General features: G+C 39.5%; 1 protein-coding gene across 3 annotated transcripts; it reads right to left on the bottom strand.

Moving 5' to 3' along the window:
* Positions 1-214: 214 nt before the first annotated feature.
* sat2a.1 (spermidine/spermine N1-acetyltransferase family member 2a, tandem duplicate 1) lies at positions 215-26,066 on the bottom strand. 3 transcript variants are annotated; one of them, XM_080051663.1, is made up of 7 exons: positions 24,198-26,066; positions 23,851-23,902; positions 23,137-23,220; positions 14,467-14,568; positions 13,982-14,022; positions 13,674-13,872; positions 215-365 (listed from the first exon to the last, which is right to left on the bottom strand). In XM_080051663.1, the coding sequence occupies exons 1-6, from the start codon at positions 24,258-24,260 to the stop codon at positions 13,705-13,707; spliced, it is 510 nt and encodes a 169-aa protein (XP_079907789.1). In that variant the 5' UTR covers positions 24,261-26,066; the 3' UTR covers positions 215-365; positions 13,674-13,704. The 3 variants fall into 3 exon arrangements, with proteins under 3 accessions (XP_079907789.1, XP_079907788.1, XP_079907787.1); XM_080051662.1 differs by lacking the exon at positions 215-365 and having other exon boundaries at positions 11,929-13,872; positions 24,198-24,428; positions 25,393-26,066; XM_080051661.1 differs by lacking the exon at positions 215-365 and having other exon boundaries at positions 11,929-13,872.
* Positions 26,067-26,816: the final 750 nt, after the last annotated feature.

A 26,816-nucleotide genomic window follows, 5' to 3' on the forward strand; every position in this document is an offset into this window, starting at 1 on the left:
CGGCAATCAGCACAGGGTCGGTGAAGTCTGAAGTAAAGAAAGGCAGCTCCAGCAGGCATCAGCTAGACATAGCCGCTCTGCAAAGCCTGCAGCCTTCTAGCCAAAGTTACTAAACTCTTTTTTGGAGGAATGGACGCTGAAAATGCTGGAATTGTTGGTGACTCGTTTATGATTCACCAAAAACATGGTCCACTGCGGCAAAACAACTCCACGGCAGTTTTAAAAATAATGCATTGACGTTGAGCTCATTCAGTCGTGCCATGTACCGTACCGTCCTGTGTCTCTGGGCATGAGCGGACGCTTGGGACTGCGCTCCTGTGATTGGCTGAAAACGAGGAAGACATCCGATTGGATACAGGTAGTTCCTGGTTGAAAAAAACGCATTTGTGAATCCAGCGACGTCAGGGGAGTCTCATAATTATACACACAAATACAGACCAATTCACACATGAATGCAAGGAAGTTCACAAATTAAAAGCATTTTGTAAATTCAAATGTAACAGTTTGTATATAAATGTAACAACATCCAAACACATTTTTGATGAAAATTGCAAATCTTTTTTAAATTAATATATTTATGGATTTATATTACATTGATTTAAAACAACACATTTGTAAGTGGATCGGAAATGTGTTTGTGAAACTTTTTATTATAGATGGATTTATTTTACATTTTTATGTGACGGTATCCATTTGTGTGTGCATTGAAATGTATTTTTGAGAAGAGAGTCATTTATATATAAATCACAAAATACACTCAACAAAAATATAAACACAACACTTTTGTTTTTGCTCCCATTTTTCATGAGATGGACTTAAAGATCTAAAATTGATAGTGAGCACTTCTGCTTTGCTGAGATAATCCATCCCACCTCACAGGTGTGCCACATCAAGATGCTGATCTGACATCATGATTAGTGCACAGGTGTGCCTTAGACTGTCCACAATAAAAGGCCACCCTGAAATGTGCAGTTTTGTCTCACAGCAAAATGCCACAGATGCCACAAGCATTGAGGGAGCGTGCAATTGGCATGCTGACAGCAGGAATGTCAACCAGATCTGTTGCTCGTGAATTGAATGTTCATTTCTCCACCATAAGCCGTCTCCAGCAACTTCGCACAGCCATTGAAGAGGAGTGGACCAACATTCCACAGGCCACAATTGACAATCTGATAAACTCTATGCGAAGAAGATGTGTTGCACTGCATGAGGCAAATGGTGGTCACACCATATACTGACTGGTTCTGAGTCCCCAGACCCCCAATAAAGCAAAAAAATGCACATTTCAGAGTGGCCTTTTATTGTGGACAGTCTAAGGCACACCTGTGCACTAATCATGATGTCAGATCAGCATCTTGATGTGGCACACCTGTGAGGTGGGATGGATTATCTCAGCAAAGCAGAAGTGCTCACTATCACACATTAAGACAGATTTGTGAACAATGTTTGAGAGAAATGTTACAATTGTGTATCTGGAATTAATTTTAGATCTTTAAGTCCATCTCATGAAAAATGGGAGCAAAAACAAAAGTGTTGCGTTTATATTTTTGTTGAGTGTACAAGTGTGAACCCTTCTCTGTGCATTCATTAATATTGATACTGATTTCACTCCATAGATTTTGGTGAGTTGATCAAGCCTGTGAAATGTCAGTCTTAGTCTTCTGTACACAATAATACCATTCTGGAGGATATTGGTGCGGTTTTCGTGACGCTATTACAGTTAAAACCCCGGAAAATAGACGAATGTCAAATATAAAACCAATTTCACCGCGCCGCCTAGGCCTACTGTATGCAGCGCCACTCTATGCTCTCACCTCAAATGGTTTTACCTGGCGATGTACACACACTGGCTATTAATGAAGCATTCGTTTAACATCACATCCAAATAGCCTATCACTGGAACATCAGGGGAAGATGAGGGCTATTGAATTAGGAATAAACTGTTTGGGACATGACCGACTGGTGACAGCTGTCACAGTTCCAACATCGCTGCAGACTCGCAGGTTAAGCTTCTCACAGTAGATTATATTTGTCCGAAAAATACAGACTAAATGTTTTGTGTGGGCTATTCAATTTGTTGGTATTTGTAAGATGCAAATAAAAGGTTAAATATTGCCCAAATCAAAATTGTCTTCATTTTGATATCGCCCAAAACTATATTGATTTTCCATAGGCAATTCATTAGGGGACAGTGTCAGACTTGAATGACATTCTTACGTGTTGGACTATAGGCCTAGTGCTATAAATAGGCTGTAGCAAAGTAGCGTATTTACAGTCATAGTGCCAATCAATAAGGCTAAATGGTTTAGTGATTAATTCCGCTGAGTTCAACTTTTAATTTCTTTATAATGTTACGTTACGCACTGAGAGAACGATCTGTAAAATAAATGAATTCAGTAATTTTCTGACAGCATTCCACTCTCTTATTTGCAGTAAGTTTTTTCTCAGCTCTCTGTTTTCTGCTGTTCTGTGATAATTCAGAATGACAAACACATCCTCATGAATGAAGTCTGCGACACACTTTTTTTACTCAGCTGCTCGCAAACAGTCCGTTTGAAGTTAGCTGCGCAAGATTCATGTTCGGAAGCGGAGTCCAATGACGCATTCAACGCCCCCTTTCATGGACGCACAGAGCGTGAAGCTGAAACTCCAGTTCAGTTCAACAGGAGGTTGATAACCGCCTTAATGATACCAGTCAGCTCTGATTGAGGGTTTGTGTAATGTTGAACCAGATCAAGAAAAGAGAGCCAGGCTCTGTTGAGTTTGCTTCGTAGTATACCCCTCATGACACTGATGCATGTTGTCTGCTAAATGGGACATTTTCTAACATACGTAGGATTTCAGAATATGACACTGAAAATGTGTAAAAGGTGCTTTTTGTTGACACATTTCATTAACGTGATAATGTGATAACAAATGATTTTGATGTTTTGAATTCACTGGAGGAATTTCATGCTTCGTTGTGGACTGTATTAACCCATAGGGAGCCCTCTATACAATTGGTGAATGAAGTCTAAAAATTAAGATGACTTTTTGGAATCTCAATGTTTCACACAGCAATGGCCACATTTATTTTGAACTATTTCAGAGAGAATCAGACACATTACCACATTAAAACATACATCTCTAACAACGTCAACGCTCGACAATATCATTGAACACGCTGGGAGTATCTCAACATGTGAATGTGGAAATACACGTACATCAACATGGTTGTCTTTTCTACTGTTACAGTGTGTAGTACATCCTGTCCACTAAGATCTGACAAAACATACCAAACATTTAGCTATATTTACATGTCTCCTGTACCCAAAATTGCTCTGGAAAGTCTGATTTATTGCAAAGATTTGGAAAAGAAATACGTGTTGAACTGCCCCGGCATGGGTTTCTTAAACCATATATCAAGTATGAAGTTGTATATATTTATTGCTCTTGGGGCTGGCACTGATGGGAAGTTCCAGAAAAGGGGGGAGTAGTATCTGTTCGTGTTTACTAGGACTCTATATTGATTTTTGGGCTCTGTGAAAGCACCATATAACACACATTAAATGTCTTTTTCCACTTCGGCGAAGCCTTTAGATTTTGCACATCTAAGAATTATTTAGTAAACAAATAATGAAAAGAAATGCAAATTGCAAAAACAAAAGTGGGTGAATGGTTGCTTTTTGTTTAGAGTGAGAAAAAACAAACTAAATACTAGAACTGCAAGCAGTTGTGAACGGGGGCCAAGCCCACGCGACTCGCGATCGGGCGTCGTCGGCCGCTCGCTTCACGGAATCCGGGGATGTAAAGTTTTTGAATATGGGATGTTTGGTTTTGGAGTTATAGACCAAAAGGCAAAAAAATCGCAGAGAAAGATGCTCAAGTGTGTTTTTGGCGCCCCCTTTTGGAGCAATTTAAGGAAAAAGTAGAACCAACCTGAGAACCATAGGACAAACACATGTGTGAAGTTTGGTGTTAATAGGATGAATCGTTATGGATTTAGGAGCAGTTTGGTACAAGGTAGCTAATGTGCAAATCTTGAAAGCGCTACCGCTTGGTCTTCTGATGGTCGTAGAAAAATTCTTTACATAACTTTTGCTCGTGGGAGTCGGTAGAGCATAATGCTTTTGGTTTCGTCCAAATCGGGCGAAAACTGTAGGAGGAGTGTGTTTTGGTGACTGACAGTTTTTGCGATGTAGCGGAAAAAAAATCCCATACCCAAATGGGCGTGGCCTATCTCAAAAGATGCAGCTGACTTGTGGGCATCTGTGGATATAAAGTTTTTGACTGTCGGACTTTCGGTGTGGGAGTTATAGCCCAAAACGCATTTTCCTTTGTTGTAGCGCCACCTAGTGGTCGGCATGTCTGAATTTTTTTGTCTGCGTACCAGGCACGGACCTTGATCTAGTCATGCAAGTGGCATGTCCCAACCCTTTACGGTTTGGGCTGCAGCACCATTTTACATGAGAAACGTTCCAAATTGAAAAATCAAATCTTTAAATCGCTACCATTTGGTCTTCCGATGGTCGTAGAAAAAGTCTTTGACCAACTTTTGCTCGTGGGAGTCGGTAGAGCATAATGCTTTTGGTTTCGTCCAAATCGGGCAAAAACTGTAGGAGGAGTATGTTTCGGTGACTGACACAGTCTTTGCGATGTAGCGAAAAACCTATATATACGCAAATGGGCGTGGCCTATCTCAAAAGATGCAGCGGACTTGTGGGCATCTGTGGATATAAAGTATTTGACTGTCGGACTTTCGGTGCTGAAGTTATAGCCCCAAACGCGTTTTCCTTTGTTGTAGCGCCACCTAGTGGCCGGGATGTTTGCATTTTTTCGTCTGTGTACCAGGCACGGACCTGGATCTAGTCATGCAAGTGGCATGTCCCAGCCCTTTACGGTTTGGGCTGCAGCACCATTTTAAATAAAAATAAGAAGAAATGTTCCATATCGAAAAATCGAATCTTTAAAGCGCTAGCGTTTGGTCTTCCGATGGTCGTAGAAAAAGTCTTTGACCAACTTTTGCTCGTGGGAGTCGGTAGAGCATAATGCATTTGGTTTGGTCCAAATCGGGCGAAAACTGTAGGAGGAGTCAGGGTTTTTCCTGCATTCAAAAAATGTTGGCGTCCGCCAAAGGAATTTTAGCGCCACCCAAAGGAAAATCCTCAGCGCCAAAGTGTTTTTTTTTATAGGCCTATATATATAGATAAATAAATAAAAATCTACTTAAAACGGCTCCAAATGTGTTTCCATTTCCGCGCCATTCCAGTCATATTACTTGCAATCTCAGTTGTAAAAAAATAAATCAGGTCGGGGATAATCGTTATTAAACTATCATTGTTCTGCTCGCCGGGGCATGCAGGCTTATAAATGCAGCAAACCCTTTCAGCCGTGAGCTCCGCTCGGCCCCTCCCTCACCTGATAGTTTCGCTAACGGCTAGTCCAGAGAGTACGAGGGAGATGTTGCGCATTGCCGGGTGTTTTGAAAAACTTCTAGATGACGAGAATAAAGGTAAAACTAATTGTGTTGTCTGAAAACACTTCAGACTCACAACAAACTAAAATAATGTGCAAGATTTGTCACGTGCGGACACGCGAGTAACATTACATACGCGACCGAGAGACAGAGAGAGAGAAAGAAAAGTGATATACGACCTGATCTGCACCTTTAAACATCCCGACCAATTTGTTTATTCACTTTAAGTCGAGTCATAGTGGTCTATGACCAAGCAGTCAATGAATAAAAACACAGGAAGTTTAGAGCTCCTTAACTCCTGCCACCACAACTGTCAACACTACAATGCAACTGCCTATCCAGCCAGCTCCATGACATAAATAAATCATGCCCTTACATTCAATGCTAGCAAAAGACGTGCCCTATCAACACCATTTACAACTGGTTATTTTTATTTTGACATATTTTTATTAAATTATTAAAAATATGTTTCACTTATTTAGCCTATTTCTATTCTCCCTGTTTTCAGTTCAATTAGGCCTTTGTTTAAAGTCCAAAGTCATGCTGTTTTTAGAAAAAAACCTTGTTAAAAGTAAAATAAATGCATAATGTTCTTAAATCAATGATTAACTGTCTTTAATAATCGTGATAACACAATGTGATTACTCAAAATAATCACGATTATGATTTTTTCATAATCGAGCAGCCCTACCTTCTTCCATGGTTTAGATCAATTAGAAACAATTAAAGTATTAAACAGGTAGGCCTAGTCATTATTAGTATTTTGACTTCATATCTACAGGTTGTTTATTGTGATTTCATAAGCGTCAGTGAGCTCCATGGTAACGCAGTGATTGACAGGCTGACTGAAATGCTCTTGAGCTGGACAGAAACTCCCCTCTCCCAACCCCACACCCCTCTTAAAATACACAAACCGTTTGCCTTTACTGTCGCGACCCCAAAAAAAGTCGGTCGCGTACTGACCCCCCAAAGGCCCATTCTGAGCCAGGAAAAACCCTGGGAGTATGTTTTGGTGACTGACACAGTTTTTGCGATGTAGCGAAAAATCCATATATACGCAAATGGGCGTGGCCTATCTCAAAAGATTCAGCTGACTTGTGGGCATCTGTGGATATACAGTTTTTGACTGTCGGACTTTCGGTGTGGAAGTTAAACACGTTTTTCTTTTTTTGTACCGCCACCTAGTGGCCGGCATGTCTGAATTTTTGTGTCTGCGTACCAGGCACGGACCTGAGGGGTATACTACGAAGCAAACTCAACAGAGCCCGGCTCTCTTTTTTTGATCTGGTTCAACATAACACATACCCTCGCTCAGAGCTAACCGGTATCACGAAGGCAGTTATCAACCTCTTATGTTGAACGAGGGTTTCAGCTTCAGGCTCTGTGCGCGTCCCCATGAGAGGGGGCGTTTGACCGTCATTTGACTCTGCTTCCGCACAGACTGGACTGATCTTGTGCCGCTAACTTTACACAAACGGACTGATTGTGAGCAGCTGAGTAAAACAAAAGTGTGTCGCCAACTTCATTCAAGAGGAAGAGTTTGTCAGTCTGAATTATTACAGCAGAAAACAGAGAGCCGAAAAAAACTCTTACTGCAAATAGGCTAAGGAGAGTGGAATGCTGCCAGCATGGAAATTATTTATTTATCTTGCCGATCGTTCTCGCAGTGCGTAACGTGACATTATAAAACAATGAAACGTTGAACTCGGATTTAAACACTATACCATTTAGCCTAATAGGCTATATATAGGCTACTTTGCTATATTTATAGCACTACGCCTATAGTCCCATACTTAAGAATGTAATTTAAGTCTGACACTGTCCCCAAATGAATAGCCTATGGAAAATCATTTAATTTTGGGCCACATCATAATGAATACAATTTTGATTTAGACTATTAGCCTTTTATTTGAATCTTACAAATACCAATAGGCATACATTAAAAAACCTGTAGTCTGGAGGACAAATATGAACTGTGAGAAGCTTAACCTGCGAGTCTGCAACGATGTCCGAACTGTAACAGCTGTCACCTGTCACGTCCCAACTGTAATCGCTACTTATGAAAAGAAAGAAGCCTACAGTGAAATAATGTTGCAAACTGTGATTTTATAGAACGCTTTATTAAGAGCCAGTGTGTGTAGATCGCCAGGTAAAATCATTTGAGGTGAGAGCATAGAGTGGCGCTGCATACAGTAGGCTATAGGTGTGGGCTATTTTACATTTTCAATAACTGTATGCATGTGGCAAAAAGCCCCAGCGCGATGTTACAGTTCACTCTGCTGTAAGCCTAATGTCACGGCTTCGTTTCGTTCATTAACTTACTGATCAATACATTTAGATGTAACAGTTTCCTCAGTAAGAATGTAGCGCTCAGACAATATTGTCAGGTCCGCGCTCTAAGAGCCGAATTTAAGCTCAAACTCTGGAACAAAAACTGCTCTGAGCAGGTTAGCCGTGCAGCCTCTGTTACCACGGTGATCTAGCCAGGTAGAAAGAGAGCCACCTTTCGTGATACTGAAAATTCTGGCTTTAGACCGCTTTAGACTCAACAGAGCTCGCTCAGCCCTTAATCTCGCTTCGTAGTATACCCCTCTGGATCTAGTCATGCAAGTGGCATGTCCCTACCCTTTACGGTTTGGGCTGCAGCACCAGTTTTACGCGGAGAAGAATAATAATCCCAGCAAAAACAATAGGGTTCCCTGCCCAGCAGGGCTATGGAACCGCGTTGCTCTGCAAAACGCGGCCCCAGGCCCGTCTCGGGCTTGGCCCCCTAATAAATAATAAAAATCAAGAAAACAGTGCTAATACCAACATTGTGTTTTGGCTTTGTACTCCACATCTGGAAGTTAACTGACTCTTTGGCTACTGTTGTCACAAGATTATAATATATTTAAAGGGATACAACACCAAAAACTCACTCTTTTCCAACAGTCATACAGGGAAACTAATCTTGGCTTTGCAATGCATAAGGTTATTCAGGATTTTCTGTGCAAGATGATGATTGTTTAATTGTAGCCAATGTCAACAGTTCCTCTAAAAAATGTCACACCACTCACAGACACATTTGCACAGTCCTGCCAGACCTTTCTCATGGCCATATATTCTCAATGTGTCACGCTTGAAGTAGAGAGGTTAGGTTATTTGAACCATTTAACATCGAAAACGGGTCGTAACATGGAAAGAACACATGGGAAAACACAAAAAAACGTGCTTCAGTATCTCTGTCATGTACTATTTAAACATATTGCATTGGACCTATTCCAATACTTAAAACTGCATCCTTGACTATAATCTAAATAACAAGCTCTTTCTTCATAGGTCCATGATGCCACTACGTCCAGAAACGCACACTGCGCGTCATGCAGAAGGGCGTGGCAAGGCTCCCATGATGCGGAAGTAAATGCGGAAGAATTCCATCCTTGATGTTGCGCTGCGTCAATGAGCAGCTTTCATAGAAATGAATGTGCGCCATGTTTCAACGGTTTTCAATCCGCTGTCCATTTCTTTATAGGTCCATGGTCCAGACTACTCTAGAGAGCGAAATAGTCTCCGTAGCGTTCTCTCTTGTGATTGGATATTAATTTTGGGATCCGCCAAAAAGTTTATTTGCCTACTACATGCAGAGCAGCTGACTGAGAGATTGGCTTTATGAAACGCGCACATTATGTAAATCAGGGGTGCCCACTAGGTCGATCTAGTGTGGGTTTTTTCTTTAAAAAATAAAAATTTATTTAATTTTTTTTTTTTACTATGAAAGAGCGAACGAGCCGTGCGAGCATGCGCCGACGTTCGGTGGAGGGAGAGAGGACACCACTTTCTAATTTGACATACAGTACATATCAGTTTGTTAGCCAGTGAGGTAACCAAAGCTAATCCAAGTCAAGGAAGTGGAGAGGCTTCTGCACTGTGACAAATTCTACTATGTAAAATACAGCCAGAGAGAGGAAGACTGTTCAGACAAACAGACCACCACATATTCTAGTGGGACAGAAGTGATCATTGAGAAGGATTTTTTTTGTGACTATAATTCAGATTCAGATTCAGATTCAGAAAATCTTCTATGACGTGGCTCGACATACAAACACGATGATGTAATGATAGGCATTCATACAACAACATTGATTTCTGAGAGCACACACAGTGTGTATAGATCTTAAAACAAGTATAAATTCTGACTTTAAGATAAACCTAAATGCATTTGTGTATATTTCTTGCTCTTCTAGGCTAGGAAGGCTTAAGCAATTAGAATTGCTTAAGCCTTCCTAGCCTATACATAACATCACCACCAACAAAAGAATGTATAACAATTATGATATTGTATCGGACAGTATCGGTATCGACCGATATCCAAAACCCAGAAATCGGAATCGGATCGGAACTAAAAATAGTGGATCGGTGCATCCCTAGGTTCATGCAGTTATGCAAGGTACACCAACTTATATTGTACATTCATTTTCAATATGTTTAAATAAATATGTACAGGCTTGTTTGGTTTGCGGTGCAGAACTTTCACTTTTATTTAAGAAGTATTTTATTTATTGGAGACTTTGGTTGTATGCAGCAGTTTTTTCTTTTCTATACTGGAAAATACCTTTAGGCTGCAATTCTGCAGACATGTTTCCTCTTAACTGAGAACCGTACCGTACAGAACAGAACCGTGACTTAAAAACCGAGGTACGTACCAAACCGTGACTTTTGACCCCTAATAGTAGGTGGTAGCTCACTTTGACTTGGTCATTTTCAAAGTAGCTCACAAGCTGAAAAACAGTGGGCACCCCTGATGTAAATGATCACTGTATGAAGAAAGAGCGATTTAACACTTATATTAACATAAATAAACCGCTTACTTCACCTTTAAGGGGTAAAGTTAGCAAGTAATTATGTTTTTACATAAAATAGATTATTTTTTGTCATGTTAAAGGTTGACTATTCAACATTTTCATTAAAAATGAAGTTATAGTCACACAAAAGTAGTCCCCCCCCCACTGGCTGTATTTGCTTTGTTTTGGTTTCCTCGTTCTCCGTCAGGACATTTCTTGTTGTCAATCAATTGAGCAGTGCAAGTGGATTGTTGAACCCTTAACCAATGACAGCACAAGGGCGATCCACACTGCAGGCGATTCAGCTCATCCAGCTCTCCTGGGGCCTGTTTCAGGTAGCTGGTTTTACATACTCTGGGTTTAATCATACGCTCTGAGTTGGTTAACTCAGAGCGCAGGGTTGATAAGCAACTCTGGGTTTTCGGTTACAGAACAGTGGATCAGCGTTGGGTTAATCAACTCTGAGCGTGTTCACTCTGGGTGGAGCGTGTGCATAAAAGCCATCGTCAATGGATCGCTGATAACATGATTCACCATGGAAACAGAAGAAACAAATGCGTGATCCTCCCACTTCTCCACTTCTCAAAAAAAGAAAAAAAAACTTCTCCGCTCCTCCCACTGGAGTTAGAAATATTAACGAATGAGTTTATGGTAGCCTATGGAGAATAATTAACGGGTATATTGTCACATAACTCTGATCTAATCTCCTCGGCAATTCAGAAAAAAACAGAGCAATCATTTCGCTTCCGTATGAGAAGCCATAGTCTATTTTAAAAAGTTACGCATATCAGCAGTAAAGTAATAAAGCTGGCGCGGCACAGCATTTCTGACAGTGTTTTATATTCGCTGTATTTGGGAAGCTGTAGCCTAATAGCCCACTGTGCAGTAAACAGACTGTCGCTTCTTTTAAATGGGGAGTGAAAGACATTAACGTCTGACACATAAGGTGACAGTTTCCATTGAAGAGCCTGATTGATTTATTATCAGATCCATTTTCCTCAAGTGATCACAGTTTAAATTATTATATAATTATTTATATAATTTTTATATTCATATTAGGCTATAATATGAATATAAAAGGGCTCGTCTGTGACTTTAGGATCGCACAAGTGAACAGTAACAATCGCGTGCAGCCGCAGCGTTACATGAATCCACCTGACATAAATCTGTTCAGTGGCACAGACGTTAAAAAGCATACAATACAAATATGTTTATTAATCTGAATGTAGAGCATGTCACGATGTGTAAGGTGGCCGCCTATATGAACGGACCGAGGGCTGAGAACAAGGCTACTGATCAGATAAATGATCGGTCAAACGTAAAATCATCAGGAAATTATAAAAACATCCCGATGGAGATTTCTGTGGAGTGATTTTGCTTCAAACTGTACAGGGACGCGTGTGACAGTGACACTCCTTCTTCAGTCGGAGCTGCAGCGTAAAGTGAAAACAAACTCAGGGTAGGTCTAACCACCTATCCAGCAGGTTAGACCCACGGCGTATGTTGCCGCAGTAACTGACTCTCGGTTGCATTGAACCTGCTACCTGAAACGGAAAACCCAGAGTTTCCACCAACTCAGAGCGAACAAACTCCGGGTTGCCTCAAAACCAGCTACCTGAAACAGGCCCCTGGAGCAGAGCACAGAGCAGCAGCTTTCAGCTCTCTCTCCACTTCCTTTACTGGGGTTAGCATGGGTTAGCTCAGTGGCTAACACACTGATATGTTCTGTATTTCTAACTGGAAAGAGTCCTCCCTCCAGCAATTTACACCCGGGAGCCCGGCGAAGTAGCAGGGAGGAGCTTGGGTGGAGCTTAGACCTGAGACCATGGACATATTATAAAAAGGACAACATATGAAAACATGGCACCCTTTCATTCCTATGAAACCAACAACCAACACACTCTACTCTTCATCAATACCAATATTTGAGTTTATTTGATTTTTTGTGGAGAGCCTCTGTCACCAGATGTACAGTGGCGCTGAGCAACATCAAGGATAGAATTTCTTCTGCATCATGGGTGCCTAACACACCCCTAGCGCATGACGTTACGGATGTAGAAGTATTCTTGTTTTCTAGCATTGTAAACTAGAAGTCGTAGGCCCCACCCCTCCTCGGGCTAACGGCTAAAACTGAAAATAAAACGGCTAATAAAACGCGTTTTGAAAAGAGAAAACTTTAATTGTATTAGTAAATGGTCTAAAGATAAGTATAAGCCTTTGATGGATATCCAGAAAATGTTTGCGGCGACACATTCCTGTTTGGCGCTTGTATTGGAGGGGTCGTATGAATTAACCACCCGTCCACAGCCAAAAGAACCTCAGTGACAGGCTTGGCCACTCAGCACTGCTGGATTGCGGATTGAAGGCACTGCTCCTGGGGGCCTGCCTGAGGCCAACTCATTTTACAATATAAAATACAGCCAGATAAACACACCAACACATATTCTAATGGGGCAGAAGTGATCATTGAATAGGATTATTTTTTTGGGACTTTATATTCGACCCTTGGTGTGAGGGACTCTACTGTGGAGTCTGTTAAGTTGACGGATGTGATGTTTTATCATTTAGGCCGTCGTATCATTTCATATACGTGTGTGTGTGTGTGTGTGTGTGTGTGTGTGAGTGAGTGAGTGAGTGAGTGAGAGAGAGAGAGAAAGAGAGAGGACATTTTTTTTAAATCGGCTGTGCGTCCCCGTTTGTTGTTAATTGTTTTTGATTTAACAATATATATATATATATTTTTTTTTAAGATATTTTTTTGGCATTTTTATGCTTTATTGACAGTGTAGAGACAGAGTTGAAATGGGGCAGAGAGGGGAGTGACATGCAGAGAACGACTGCGGGCTGGAATCGAACCCGGGTCCGCTGCTGGCCGAGGGACACCCTAAACAATATATAGGTTTAGAGCAATTTGGCTTTCAGAACTCAGTGCCTTCCTACTCACTTACCGAACCACACGTCACTGGCCATTAAGTGTATGTTGAGTATGTTCAGCCAGAAACATAGTAACAAGTTGGCTGTAATCAAAGTTTTTAGGCAAGTTCATGAGTTAATGCCAGCAAATTAGCTAATATTAGCTAACTACAGCTAAACAAACTTAGGCTGACAAAATTTAGCCATTGACTCTAAATGAGGCTGCTTTTGTTTTTTGTGTTTACCTCAATGTGAAGTTGAAGACCCATTGTTACAGATTACAAAATATTTTTTGTAAAAGCGCCACTGTAATTGTAAACTGTGCTAACATGGAAACCCCCAATAGGGGTATTTACAGTAACCAATTTAGACGAGGCTTCATGGACAGTCAGTTATTTTAATAATCTTCTTTTTAAAAAAATGTCACTGTCAAGTTTTGGAATGGGGCCACTGAGTGTTACTCCATCCGTGCACTGTGATCTCACTGTTGCAAAGGTCAAAAGGTCACGTGTTGAGTTAGGGTTGGGCCAGTTTCTCCAGTGCCTCTCCATCGCAGCGCATGTAGTGGTAGCCCATGTTGGCCGTGACATCGAAGCAACCCTGATTGAAGTAAAAGTCCAGAGATGATTTGTTCCAGTCGAGGACGGTGAAGTTGAGCTGGTTGCAGCCGGCGGCCAGGCCAAGCTACGGGACAAAGGAACAAAGGTAGAGAGACACAGACATGAGTACTGCTGTAAACATTTCCATTCCTTAACATGTCACAGTTAAAAAAGTGGATTGATGTTTTGCCCACCTGCGCTACCTTGCTCATAAGTGCCTTACCGATGCCATTCCCTGAAACACAGATAAAAGATATTATTTGAAACTTCGTACCCAAAGAGACTTTATTTTTTTACTAATTACAATTACTCCACCACATCGATGTCTGGGTAAAATAGATTACATTTTCAACATATAGAATATTCTGAACATTAATAAACTTGTATGATAACAATAAGTTAATAATTCTAAACAAAATTAAAACAAAAGAAGTCCATAAGTGAACATCTCAACCAGGTTTTTAGAGACATGCTCACTTTCTACACATTTCTCTTCTAGTAAAAGTGGTTATGATGCAGGAATATTCTGAATATTAATATGTTAACATCCTGTGTGTTCTAGTTCCTTAGAACGGTATGACAGATAATGACGGTATTGAAACCACCTCATACGGTGGTATTCCTTGAAACCGGTTATCATCCCATGCCTTATTGTCAGTCTATTTTTGAGACACTGTACCTCTGAAATCAGGCATCACGTACAGGTCCTCCATATAAACAGCTCTGCCCGACCATGAGCTGTAGGAGTAGAAGTAAAGTGCATAGCCTATCTTTGTATGGCCTGAAAGAGAACAGTCAGAACAATTGAAATAAATACACCAGGAACGAAAAGGAAGTTGGATAAATCAAGTTAAAAAAGCAGCATAAAACTTTTTTATTCATTCTAGTGGTCTTTTCTACTGAATTAGTGACTGCAACTTCAGCAATGAGAAAATGAACTAAAACATCACAATTAAAATGACTCTAAATATACAGTGTGTACACCGATTATGTTATTTTGTATATACAGTCTTATGAAGTTATGGGTGAGGTTTGATAGCATTTTAAAACCCTTAGGTGCTCTTGGGGACGTTTTTGTCCTTTCGCACTTTTTTTACGCTCTTTTTTGTGTATAACTTTGGCTGTGCTTATGTTAACTGAAATATTTTTGGCCAGAGATTTTTTTTTTCAAATATTTTGTTTATTTCTACTCAGCAACTTTGTACCATCTATTATAAAGGCTGTACACTTTTTTGTTCCTCTCAGCTCCCTAAGGACGTTTTTGTCCCCTATTGACTCCCATTCAAAATGGCCTTTTTTCACCAATTTGATCCTGCTGTCATTACAGCATAAAATATTTTTTTCAATGATTTTATGCTTTCATCCTAGACACAAAGCATCAAAATTGATCATTTTCAACACCATCAAAATTTTGAGCCATTTCCCTATATTTGGCATAGGGTTGAATTACAAGCATTTTCCAGGTTTTCGGTCCTGCCCCCCACAGTGCAATAGAAAAAAAAAATTCAACCTAAATGGTGTGAGTGTGTTGGTAGGGATGCTAGTGTGAGGTGCATATGTGTGTATTGAGAAAATATAGTGTGTGTGTTTGTGTACACACAGCCAAACTTTACAAACTCAAACGTGTATGGAAAAAATGGCCCAATTTAAACTTTATTTTTTCAAACCATAGCCATGATGACAAACACATGTAAATTTGATGATATTAGGCAATAATCTAACACTTAAGACACCAAAATTGCTTTTTTAGCCTTATCTAGCTCAATCATTTATTTCCCCAGTTTTTTTTGAGGATCAAATATGCTCCCTAAAACCATTTTTGTACTTTTTTGTAATTTTTTAGAGTTGCAGGCCTAAACATAAGAAATATGAGAAATTAATGGAAAGTGTGGATCCATATGGATACCTTAGGGTTGTGTCTGTGTGTGTGTTGTGAAATTACTGTGTGTGTATGTGTGTGTGTCTTTGTGCGCATGCATATGTGTGCAGCTGTAATGTGCAATTTGTGGGTTTTCAGGTGGCTGCAGGTTTACTTTGTTACTTTGTTGACATCATCAAAGAAACTGGAATTAAAAGGTCAAAAGCAACTAACAATGAATGAATATTTGATATGTATGTGAAGAGGTCAAGTGGGTTGAAAGGTTTTAAAAAAAAATAGAAAAAAATATTACTGTATAATGTTTTTATGGCAGTTTATAGGGAGGTCATGAGAGGGAGTATTTATTTGCATCTGTGACTGCACAAATACTAAACATATATCAAAAGCAGTTTTATTGCAAATCATTAACATATCCTAGAGTCTAATTATCCCACTCAAAAAAATCCACTTTGCATCTATTATATGAGACATTTTTCAATTATTGTGTTTTTTTTAAATAAAAATGGCTCACGTCATCACATAAGCATGCATGTAAAGGGTTAAAAGCAATTACAAATGAATGAATATTTGATATGTATGTGAAGAGGTTAAGTGGGATAAAAGGTTTTAAAAAAAAAAAGTAGAAAAAAATATTAATGTATAATGTTTTTATGGCAGTTTATAGGGAGAGGACGTTTTTGTCCTCTAAGGTCAGGAGAGGGAGTATTTATTTGCATCTGTGACTGCACAAATACTAAACATATATCAAAAGCAGTTTTATTGCAAATCATTAACACATCCTAGAGTCTAATTATCCCACTAAAAAAAATCCACTTTGCATCTATTATATGAGAAATTTTTCAATTATTGTGTTTTTTTTAAATAAAAATGGCTCACGTCATCACATAAACTTGCATGTAAAGGGTTAAAAGCAATTACAAATGAATGAATATTTGATATGTATGTGAAGAGGTCAAGTGGGATAAAAGGTTTGTAAAAAAAAAAGTAGAAAAAAATATTAATGTATAATGTTTTTATGGCAGTTTATAGGGAGAGGACGTTTTTGTCCTCTAAGGTCATGAGAGGGAGTATTTATTTGCATCTGTGACTGCACAAATACTAAACATATATCAAAAGCAGTTTTATTGCAAATCATTAACATATCCTAGAGTCTAATTATCCCACTCAAAAAAATCCACTTTGCATCTATTATATGAGAAATTTTTCAATTATTGTGTTTTTTTTAAATAAAAATGGCTCACGTCATCACATAAACTTGCATGTAAAGGGTTAAAAGCAATTACAAATGAATGAATATTTGATATGTATGTGAAGAGGTTAAGTGGGATAAAAGGTTTTAAAAAAAAAAAGTAGAAAAAAATATTAATGTATAATGTTTTTTTGGCAGTTTATAGGGTGAGGACGTTTTTGTCCTCTAAGGTCATGAGAGGGAGTATTTATTTGCATCTGTGACTGCACAAATACTAAACATATATCAAAAGCAGTTTTATTGCAAATCATTAACACATCCTAGAGTCTAATTATCCCACTCAAAAAAATCCACTTTGCATCTATTATATGAGAAATTTTTCAATTATTGTGTTTTTTTTAAATAAAAATGGCTCACGTCATCACATAAACTTGCATGTAAAGGGTTAAAAGCAATTACAAATGAATGAATATTTGATATGTATGTGAAGAGGTCAAGTGGGATAAAAGGTTTGTAAAAAAAAAAGTAGAAAAAAATATTAATGTATAATGTTTTTATGGCAGTTTATAGGGAGAGGACGTTTTTGTCCTCTAAGGTCATGAGAGGGAGTATTTATTTGCATCTGTGACCGCACAAATACTAAACGTATATCAAAAGCAGTTTTATTGCAAATCATTAACATATCCTAGAGTCTAATTATCCCACTTAAAAAAATCCACTTTGCATCTATTATATGAGAAATTTTTCAATTATTGTGTTTTTTTTAAATAAAAATGGCTCACGTCATCACATAAACTTGCATGTAAAGGGCTAAAAGCAATTACAAATGAATGAATATTTGATATGTATGTGAAGAGGTCAAGTGAGATAAAAGGTTTGTAAAAAAAAAAAGTAGAAAAAAATATTAATGTATAATGTTTTTATGGCAGTTTATAGGGAGAGGACGTTTTTGTCCTCTAAGGTAACCAAGGCGTAGTAAAAGTTAAGGATACCCAAGGGTTAATTGGAATGTTAATGTGCTCCCTTATCAGTCACAGGATTCCAAAGTGTAGTAAATCAAAAGCTCAAACACGCACACCACATGTCTTATGATTTCATCAAAGTCCCACGCATGTGTGTACATGTGTACACGGTAATGGTAGTGCACTCTCAGAACACACACACAAGCGCAAGTTCACACGCATGTATGCATGAAGGAGTCACACGTATGTGTGTGCGTATGTCTGTGCATTCATTCTGACACACATCTTGCATGTGATTTGACAGTCCACTGACAGAGCACAGTGTATACTTTGAGTAACAGTAAAATTATTTATTTGATGAATTCAGGCGTCTCCATATATTATATAAATGTAGTTATTTAATAAAATGATGCACTACTTTCCTTTACTGTACCCAGACAATATCTGTGGAAGCATCAAACCCCGATAATATCAATAGAAAAGCAGCAATTTTCAAAATGTTTCAGATTGAGCACAGCGGAGTGTACCTGTTTCAAACATAATCCATCCTATAAACCCTTTGTGTGCCAAATGGTGACAAGATTGGGTTTTGATATTAAACAGTTTTGTCTGGATTATTTTTCCTGAGTCGTTCCTGCTCACGGAAAACACATGTACCAGCTACTTGTGTCTGGGTGTCGTTGTGAAAAGTATTTGGACCCCATGAAAAAACAGGTTAGGTACCTTTTGTAGCTCTTCTACATTCTTATAAAGAGGACAGGCTAGTTACTCTGTCATTTTCCTGAGTCAACAAAAACAGGTTTAAATTCTCTCTTTCCATAACATACATTTTACTGATAAAGAATTTCCCTTTGGGGACAATAACTTCTAAAGGCTTTGACATAAGTCTTCAGGTTGACACGACCAGCCAGGTCTGACCAGTTTTTCACAAACCTGGCCAATCGACCAACCAGCCCATACATCCACAAATATAAACAGAGATAGTAGTGCAGAGGTAAGATAGTTAATGGGGAGGAAAAACCAGGGTGTACAGATGGGTTTTGAGCCTTGATTTAAAGGCAGAAATGGAGGGGGAATCACATTTGTCAGGTGGCAGTCACAAGCACGGAGCAACTAGTGCGAAGTACATTTCTGAGAGTTGTGCCAGTGGCATGGCTGTATACTCTTGGTCACCAAAAAGAAAGTGTTTGTCTACAGTAGCTCAGAAGAGACTGACATCTCCATTCCACATAACGACACCACTGATGAGAGTTCAGATGGCCAGAAAGATGATGATGGTGACTTTGTCATTGTGAGCTTTGAAGGCAAACCACCTAGATCTGCTAGGCCTTGTTTAAGAAAATTGACCTTCAATCTTTGTAAAATATTCACTTTATTTACTTTAAATAAGCCTTAAATAAGTAATTGTCTTATGGATTTGTCTTGCATTACAGTTTATGAGATATATATCAATGGCACAATTTACCCCATGGTATTCTCTCTTGTGGCACAACTTACACCACACCGGGGGCAAGTTGTGCCACAAGACAACTTTTTTTCTGAAATCTATATTTCTTAAACAGTTTATTCCAGATCCAAAGTTTTTATTGCCAGGGATGCACAGCATCCTGAAATATATGTACATATTTGAGTTGGAGACATAACTGTCAAGGCCTCACTTTAAAATCACTTTGAGTAAAAAGTGGCACAACTTAGGCCACTCTCCCCTACTACAATGAAGCTGACGAGCAGCATTGATACTAGTAAAGCATGGGTAAGGGGGGCACATTGACTGGAGGTTTTCAGGGGCCCGCATTTGCATTGTATATTGTGTATGTATTGTTGTTTTTGCTTTGCATTTGTTTGACTCGACACCATTGTAAATGAGGGTCACCCCTCAATTGATCTCTCGGGTATAAATAAAGGTTAAATGAAATGAAATTACAAAAATTATGTAATCAATAGCTACCAAATAACTTGAATTGTGAATAGTGTATCTCGTAGCTGTTGGGCGGAAAAATTTATATTTATTGTATATTTATTGATTTTAGAAATTGATTTTAAGAAAGCCTACACAGGTGTTCCCAACCTTTTTGTTCCAAGAACCAGCATATTAATTAATTAAAAAAATCCAGGGCCCGGTTGCCAATCTTAATGCCAAAATTTTATTATGCAGCCTAGTATTTTGTACACATTCTTAAACTTATGCTGTACACTGTCGTTAGTTTACAATTTGTTTTTGTTGTTGTATATTATGCAGTAGGTGCAATGAAGGGCAAAAACATTTGACGCTTTACTTGCCTGCCTTTAGAAACATAGAAAATAGGGATTTTATTCCCAAGCAAAAGTATTTTTTTTTCATCCTTCCCCAGAAAAACTTGAGATTCTCATACATTGTTTCCCGCATTCTGGTGAATTACAATAAAATAACACAAAAATCAGTCTTACTTATCATGTTAAACTTTAACCTTAGCTGTTCCAAACAGGGAAAGGACATTTTGCTGACTTTTCATCTTTACTAGATTAGTGCTGCTATCAAACAGTCTTTGGCAACTATGTGTGTTTTCTTTCATGTTACTCAGTGCATTAGTTGACGTGGTGAATCAATCAAGAACCTTATATGACAATATGATAATTGACCGTTATGTTTGTTTTTTATCGTCAAAAGTGAATATGAATTAAATACTGATAATGCAAACCGAGAATATTCTTTTCTCCTCACTGGGAGAAAAAAAAGAGTCCCTTAGCGTTTCCGGTGCGCTCCGACAGCACCGTGCATGTCTGGCAGGGGGAGACTACTGAGCTGAATGTTGCGTCACAGTGCCAGTAATGTTGGGTTGGACATCGCCCTTTCTTTTACCCCAACAGTCCACAATGACGCGGGCCGTGGGGGTTTGCTGTGGCCTGCTTATCGCTGTACTATGGACGTATTACCTGCCACTCCTCACTACTAATGCTGTCCATCAGATACATAGCCAGTTTCCAGAACCAATGAGCTGCTAGGCGATCACAAGGCTTCTGCTCAAAGAAACACTTTTTGATCCATTTATTTTTTTATACATTACAGAGAAAAAAACTAAAATTCACAGAACGAAACATCTTGCTATATCCTGCTATTGTTTATCTTTCCTGCAGCTGATTTTAAAACGATCTTTATTCTATGTTTAGATATCTCCGGGTTGGTCGTTGTTATCATTGTCTCGGACTGGAGTTGTAGTGAGAGAAGATTTTCACAGACGGACGGAAGGACAATGCACGCACACTCACACAAACACACACACACACGCACAAACAGGTAGCCGCTCCTGGTATAGAGTCAAAAAACTGGGGGACAGCATAGAATGGAAAGTTGTAACTGAAAAAGGGCTGTGTGACGGAATGAAAAGGTCCAGTTGTGCAGCAGAGTGTTGCTAATGTTCTCATCACTGTGTTCTAAGGAAAATGCAGCATTTTACTTTGTTATGTAAGAGGTGTGTAAGGAGGGAAAGGTCACATCTGCATGCTGAACCGTTAACGTTAGGTAACGGAACTACTGCTAATAAATGTGTTACCACGAATCTGGTTACTGTTTGACGGCAGGTGTAAAATGCCCAACCTATTGTGTTTTCTCTGACATACTCCTGTGTCTGTCTGTTGTCTGTATATGTACATGACATAATCCTGTGTCTGTCTGTTGTCTGTATATGTACATTTTTGTTTAGTCTTGGAATTCTGAATTGAATTGCCCCCTGGGATAAATCGAGTTCTTGAACTTGAGAAAAAGAGAAGTTGATGAAATAATGCAATCGGCTGCTCACTATACCTACCCAGCGCCAAACAGCAAAAATACTATTATCTAACCATTTGTGAAAGACTGGAGCATTGAGCTGCTTAAGAGACAGATTTTTCCCTCATGATGTGGTGGAGACCAAAATAGAGCTAGATGAGAGAAAATGTAATTCGCCAGGTGGCCAGAAATATTATAAAAATGCAGAAAGCAACCATAAAAGATTAATACATTCCACATTTATACTCCTAAACTATCAGTCTTGGGGTTAAGGACACAATTATAGTATGTAGTAGAGGAACGACTCTCAATACATCCACAACAACCAGTTTAATTTAGCCTAAGCTTTACAAATACTTCATACTAAATACTAATCTGTTTTCTATACTGTATGTTATATGTTCAATAAAAAAAGGAAGTTCATATTATGTTTATATGCTGTTTCTAGGGGTGGGGGGATCCACATTGTGGGCTATTTGCACTGAATTGGAAATTATGATATTTTAGAAAAAATGCACTGAATTACAAGGGTGTAGAAAACAATGAGCTATTGCAGACTAACACACTATGGTTGTAATTAGGCCTTAATTATGTAGTTGGTTGTTGGTGAACTACAGTGAGCATTTTCTATTTTGGAGTATGCTTGGAAATTTGCATTTGAATAAAAGGAGTAAATAATGAAATGGGTAAATACTTCTTGTCGAGTATATAATTCAAAATGTAATAAGAGAAGAGCCTTCCCATGTGTAATTTATATGAAATATATTTATCAATTGAATTTACAGAAATCATGCTAAATCGACAAATGTAAAAGTTATCAGGATATGAAATTACCTATCGGGATAAGAGATTTTGGTCATATCGCCCAGCCCTACCTGACCCAGATCTCTCTAACCAAGCTAACCCAGTCTGAACCGCACTGACCTGAGCCCAGTCGCTCAGTGGAAACGAGGCATTATTTCAGATTGAACACGGGTCTGGAATCAGCGTTGTCATTTCTACATTTTGAAGAGGAGGGATAAACGGACGTAGATCAAATGCCTCTGTACGCAATTGGATAGACCTTCAACCAATCAGACCAATGATTGCGTTTGATTCACTGTCGTCATCGTGTTAAGCCCGCCTCTAGCATGCCTGGGGAAAAAGCCTGTTTGTGATTGGTGCCAGAATCTTTGGAGGAAGTAAACTGGGCCAAACAGGGGACTAGTCTGCAGAGCAAAATCAAGCCTTGGTTCACCCAGGCTAACATTAAGCATGGAATGCTAAAGGCCCGTTCAACTGTAATTTTCATATGATTAGAGAAAAACAGAAATTAAGCGGTTTATCAGCACTGAATTGCATAGTGTAGAAAAAAAGTGCTGGACAAATTAAACCACATTGCACTTCTAGCTACATTACCAACAGGCCATTTCCTTTTACTGAGATGGTAAAACGTACCTGCTTATTGTTGCATTGCTGACCCGAAAAATGCAACAAAGGAGCAGATTATGTCTCCGTGCTACTCCATGCACGACTGCTTACAAGTTTTTCTCATAGATCTAAGTGTAGGTGAACTATTGGTGGTTCTGCCTCACCTTGTTTGGTTCTGTGCTGTTCTGGTACCTCAGCAATGATCCCATGAAAGAAGGGGTTCTTGGAGAATCCATCCTGCTCCAGGTCTGTGTATAGAATACAAATGTTCTGTCACATACTGATGATAGTCTACCCCCCCCCCCCCCTCCTGAAATCATAAGTCACACTTTGCACAAATTCAAACTACTGCGGAAGTTGACTTAACAACCTCAACACAAGAGTCAATTTGGTTGCTTTTGCCCGCATCACAATCTCATTTCTGAATGTCACTGACTTTTTTGCATTGGCGTAAATATCTGGCCAGTGGCCACGAGATACACAGTACAAAGCTACATGATGATCATTTCAACTCAACAAATGTATAAATATGGAAACAGTTAAAAAATAGTCTAAAACAATGGCCTTGGATTTAATTTGAATGTGTAGCATTTTTGTATACTTTACTTTTGTTATACAAAGTGATGTATCCTTACACATAGTAGGCTCGTTTGAGTAGGAGACGTCTAGCTTAGACCTGCACAATTATAATTTGTGATGAAGTGAAATCTTTATACCATTAAGATTAAATCATAGCCTTATTTCCCTTACAACCCTAACCCCTAACCCTACTTTGCATACGAGCCGCAACTGACCTCAAACAAGCCAATAGCTACCAACAAGGAGCTGAACTGCACACTTCTTTCAGCACAGACAACAGTTACAGTTAGAATAGTTACCTTTTTGTGTGATTTTCACATGCTCTGAGATTTTCTCAAACTCAGCCAATTCCTGTGAACACACACAAAATTAAACCGGTTCTTATTTAGGCTACTGTCTTAAATATCACAATTCTTCAAATCGTAATGCAAATCAGTGAGTAGCATACTGAGCTCATGCCCAGCTGTTTCCACTGACTCATTTGACCCTGAATTGCAGATGCATGAACATCATCTGCTCAATAATCTTAAAACAGCAACGTTGTGTAAATGCAGTGGTCTTGTCTACAGTAAACTTGTGACGTCAGCCTCTTCTGAGGAAGAGCGCACGTGTCCTGTTTCTTTATATGTCCATGGTGTCCGCTCACCATGATCATACGCGCGATGTCCTTGCAGTCCTCCACGTTTGCCGCACGAATAGAGTACTCCATTGTGTGTTGGCCGGATTCCGCGATGAGATGGATGTTTACAGTGTGTGTTCGTGGTTCACCACCTTGGATCCTGACCGAGGTCACGTGACGAATAGTCTCGCACAACCAGACCAAACTATAGAGCTGTTAAGCGGAAGTGGCGGAATTACGGGGCATGGGACCTATCGGCTGAAAAAAAATTAATGGGAGTCTATGGAAAGTAATCTACTATTTTCTGGTCCCAGTCATTAAATGCCCTGGATTACATATATGTTTTGTATGGGTCTAAATGATAATTTTTCATGTGAAGAGTTTGACGGTATGTTGTATGATTATTCGTCTGACGGCTTTTGAAAAAATGTAACGAGAAAAAACTACACGTCTTGTCGCCTCTGTGACGCCGACAATCTCCCCACTCGAGAAAGTGAAACTCTCCACATGTCCACTTTTGTAGTGGTTTTCGCCACGCTGAAGACTTTTGTCTTGTCCTTGAATGAAGGCAGTAAAGTGCATTATTGACACAGCCATGTTTCGGAGCTAAACGGGTGCTAGTGGTGGTGACGTATATCATAAGCGTCAAGAGCAGCGAAGAGCTGTAGTCCACAAAAGCGCTCTGCACAAAACCTGACCGTATCCAGCTTCTACTCGCTAAATTGTTCCATTCTTTGCACGAAAAAATACCATCTAAATCCATACAAAACATATGTGTAATCGAAGGCATTTCATGACTGGGACCAGAAAATAATACATTTCTTTCCATTGACTACCGTTGTAATTTTTCGAGCCGAGAGGTCCCATGTCCCGGAAGTAAGGCACTTCCGCTTAACAGCTCTATAGGTAGAAGCATAGACATTATAAAGGATCCTTTATAATGTCTATGGGTAGAAGGTTACGTGACGAGGGACTGAGAGGGCTGTCACTACGCTGGTGCTGGTGCCGTTAAACCGACTCAACCTATGGAGATCTTCTATGACTCAACCTCCCACAAACAGCACGAGAGCGCCCTCCTCCTGGAAGGAAGTCAGCGGAACTAGCCTACTACTCCCCGCGTGGACCATGGCGTGGACTAATCCATGATTACGGATTACAAAGGACTACGGATCATACCATAGAAAGGGTTAACAAAGTGTACTATTACGGTACGTTCCAATACCCGTTCAACAGGCCCTCGTTCACTTTCCCTAGGCACTTGCCCTCGGGGGAATCCCCGCTGCCATCTTAAGTGTCGTTCCAATAGTCTGGAAACTGAAGTGAACTTCGTGAGATAGACCCTCGGAGGGCTGAGTGATCAAGTCAACATGGATGGTCACTCCGAGGTGGATATCACCCACAGTGCATTGCAGTTCGTCTTCTTCTTCTTCTCCTTTTATTTTCCGGTAGACTGTATGCTTTTAGGGACATCGCGGCCACCCGCAGGACAAATATATATATATATATAAATATATTCCAAAACGCCTCAATTAGGCTATCCTATTTCCATACGAACAATCCAGTGAATGTATTGCAGTTTACACATTGCTGCTATAACACCGATGACTGCCAATTAGAGGACTATTTAAAACAAATGTTTTTGGTTGAAAGTATAAATAAGAAAATATGTCGGAGCAAACTATTTACATGTGTAAGTAACAATATCTTGATAATCTGAGTTACCGTGTCGAAATTCAATGTTTGTTATGCTATGGAAATGGCTTTCTGCAACATAGGCTACCTTAGCAGAATGTTATAATTCTGTAATATTTGCATTCAGATTTACCTATGTAACTGACGGTCCATTGCGACTACAAGGGAAAGTGGGCAAGTGGGTTCCATTTAAATCCTCCGCTCCTCCCCCGCCCAGTCTCCCTCCGCTCTCCAAGTTCCCTCCGTGCAACGTATGCTGTTACGTCATGCCAAGGTATGCTGAGGGTAAATGAACAAGGGGAAGTGCAACTACTATTGGAATGCAGGCAGAATGCAGGGCTAGTTTACAAATCCCCTACGGAGCCCCGGAAGGGACATAAGGTGGGGGGGGGGGGGGGATAAATCGAAAGTTAAAACAATCATATTACCTTTTAACAACTGTAAACTTTGCAGAGTAATTGTGAAACCCTTATATTAATGATCCTGATTACAAAATGCTCCCTTATGTTTTAAAAGGTTTCAGTACCCTCATCATTGTGTTCTACTAATTAAGATAAAATAGGTTATTTAAAAAAAATCTGATTTAAATTGTAAAACTGGATTTAAATTAAAAAAAATGAAATGGCCCTAAACAGATAATCCTTCAAACAATGCCTTAAAGGTACACTTCTGATACATTTTCCAACAGACTTAACTGATGCTCTGTGGCCTAAGGGTGGCGCTGTCAGTCAGTCTGTTCAACATTGTGGGAAGGATTATTTGACTTGACCTTATGTGTAGTCCAGTCAAAGACCCCGTTTCCAACTGGCATTAACATGTGGTTTTTGTGATCCGATCAAATGAATACAGCTCTAACTACAGGTGAGAACACTCTCAAGACGCATTGAGATCGGATCACAAAAACCACATTCGGAGGTGGTTTACGTCGCTTGTGTTCGCATTCATTTGGTAGTG

The sequence above is a fragment of the Ammodytes marinus genome, assembly GCF_949987685.1.
Source record: "Ammodytes marinus genome assembly, chromosome: 23".
Lineage (NCBI taxonomy): Eukaryota > Metazoa > Chordata > Actinopteri > Uranoscopiformes > Ammodytidae > Ammodytes > Ammodytes marinus.

What these genes read in the sequence shown, in the direction of transcription:
- sat2a.1 (XM_080051663.1), bottom strand. Translation starts at nt 24,260, where the DNA reads ATGGAGTACTCTATTCGTGCGGCAAACGTGGAGGACTGCAAGGACATC. An exon ending in ACATCGCGCGTATGATCATG is followed by an intron (nt 23,903 to 24,197) that starts GTGAGCGGACAC and finishes GTGTGTTCACAG; the next exon opens with GAATTGGCTGAGTTTGAGAA. An exon ending in TTATGAGCAAGGTAGCGCAG is followed by an intron (nt 13,873 to 13,981) that starts GTGGGCAAAACA and finishes TTTGTCCCGTAG; the next exon opens with CTTGGCCTGGCCGCCGGCTG.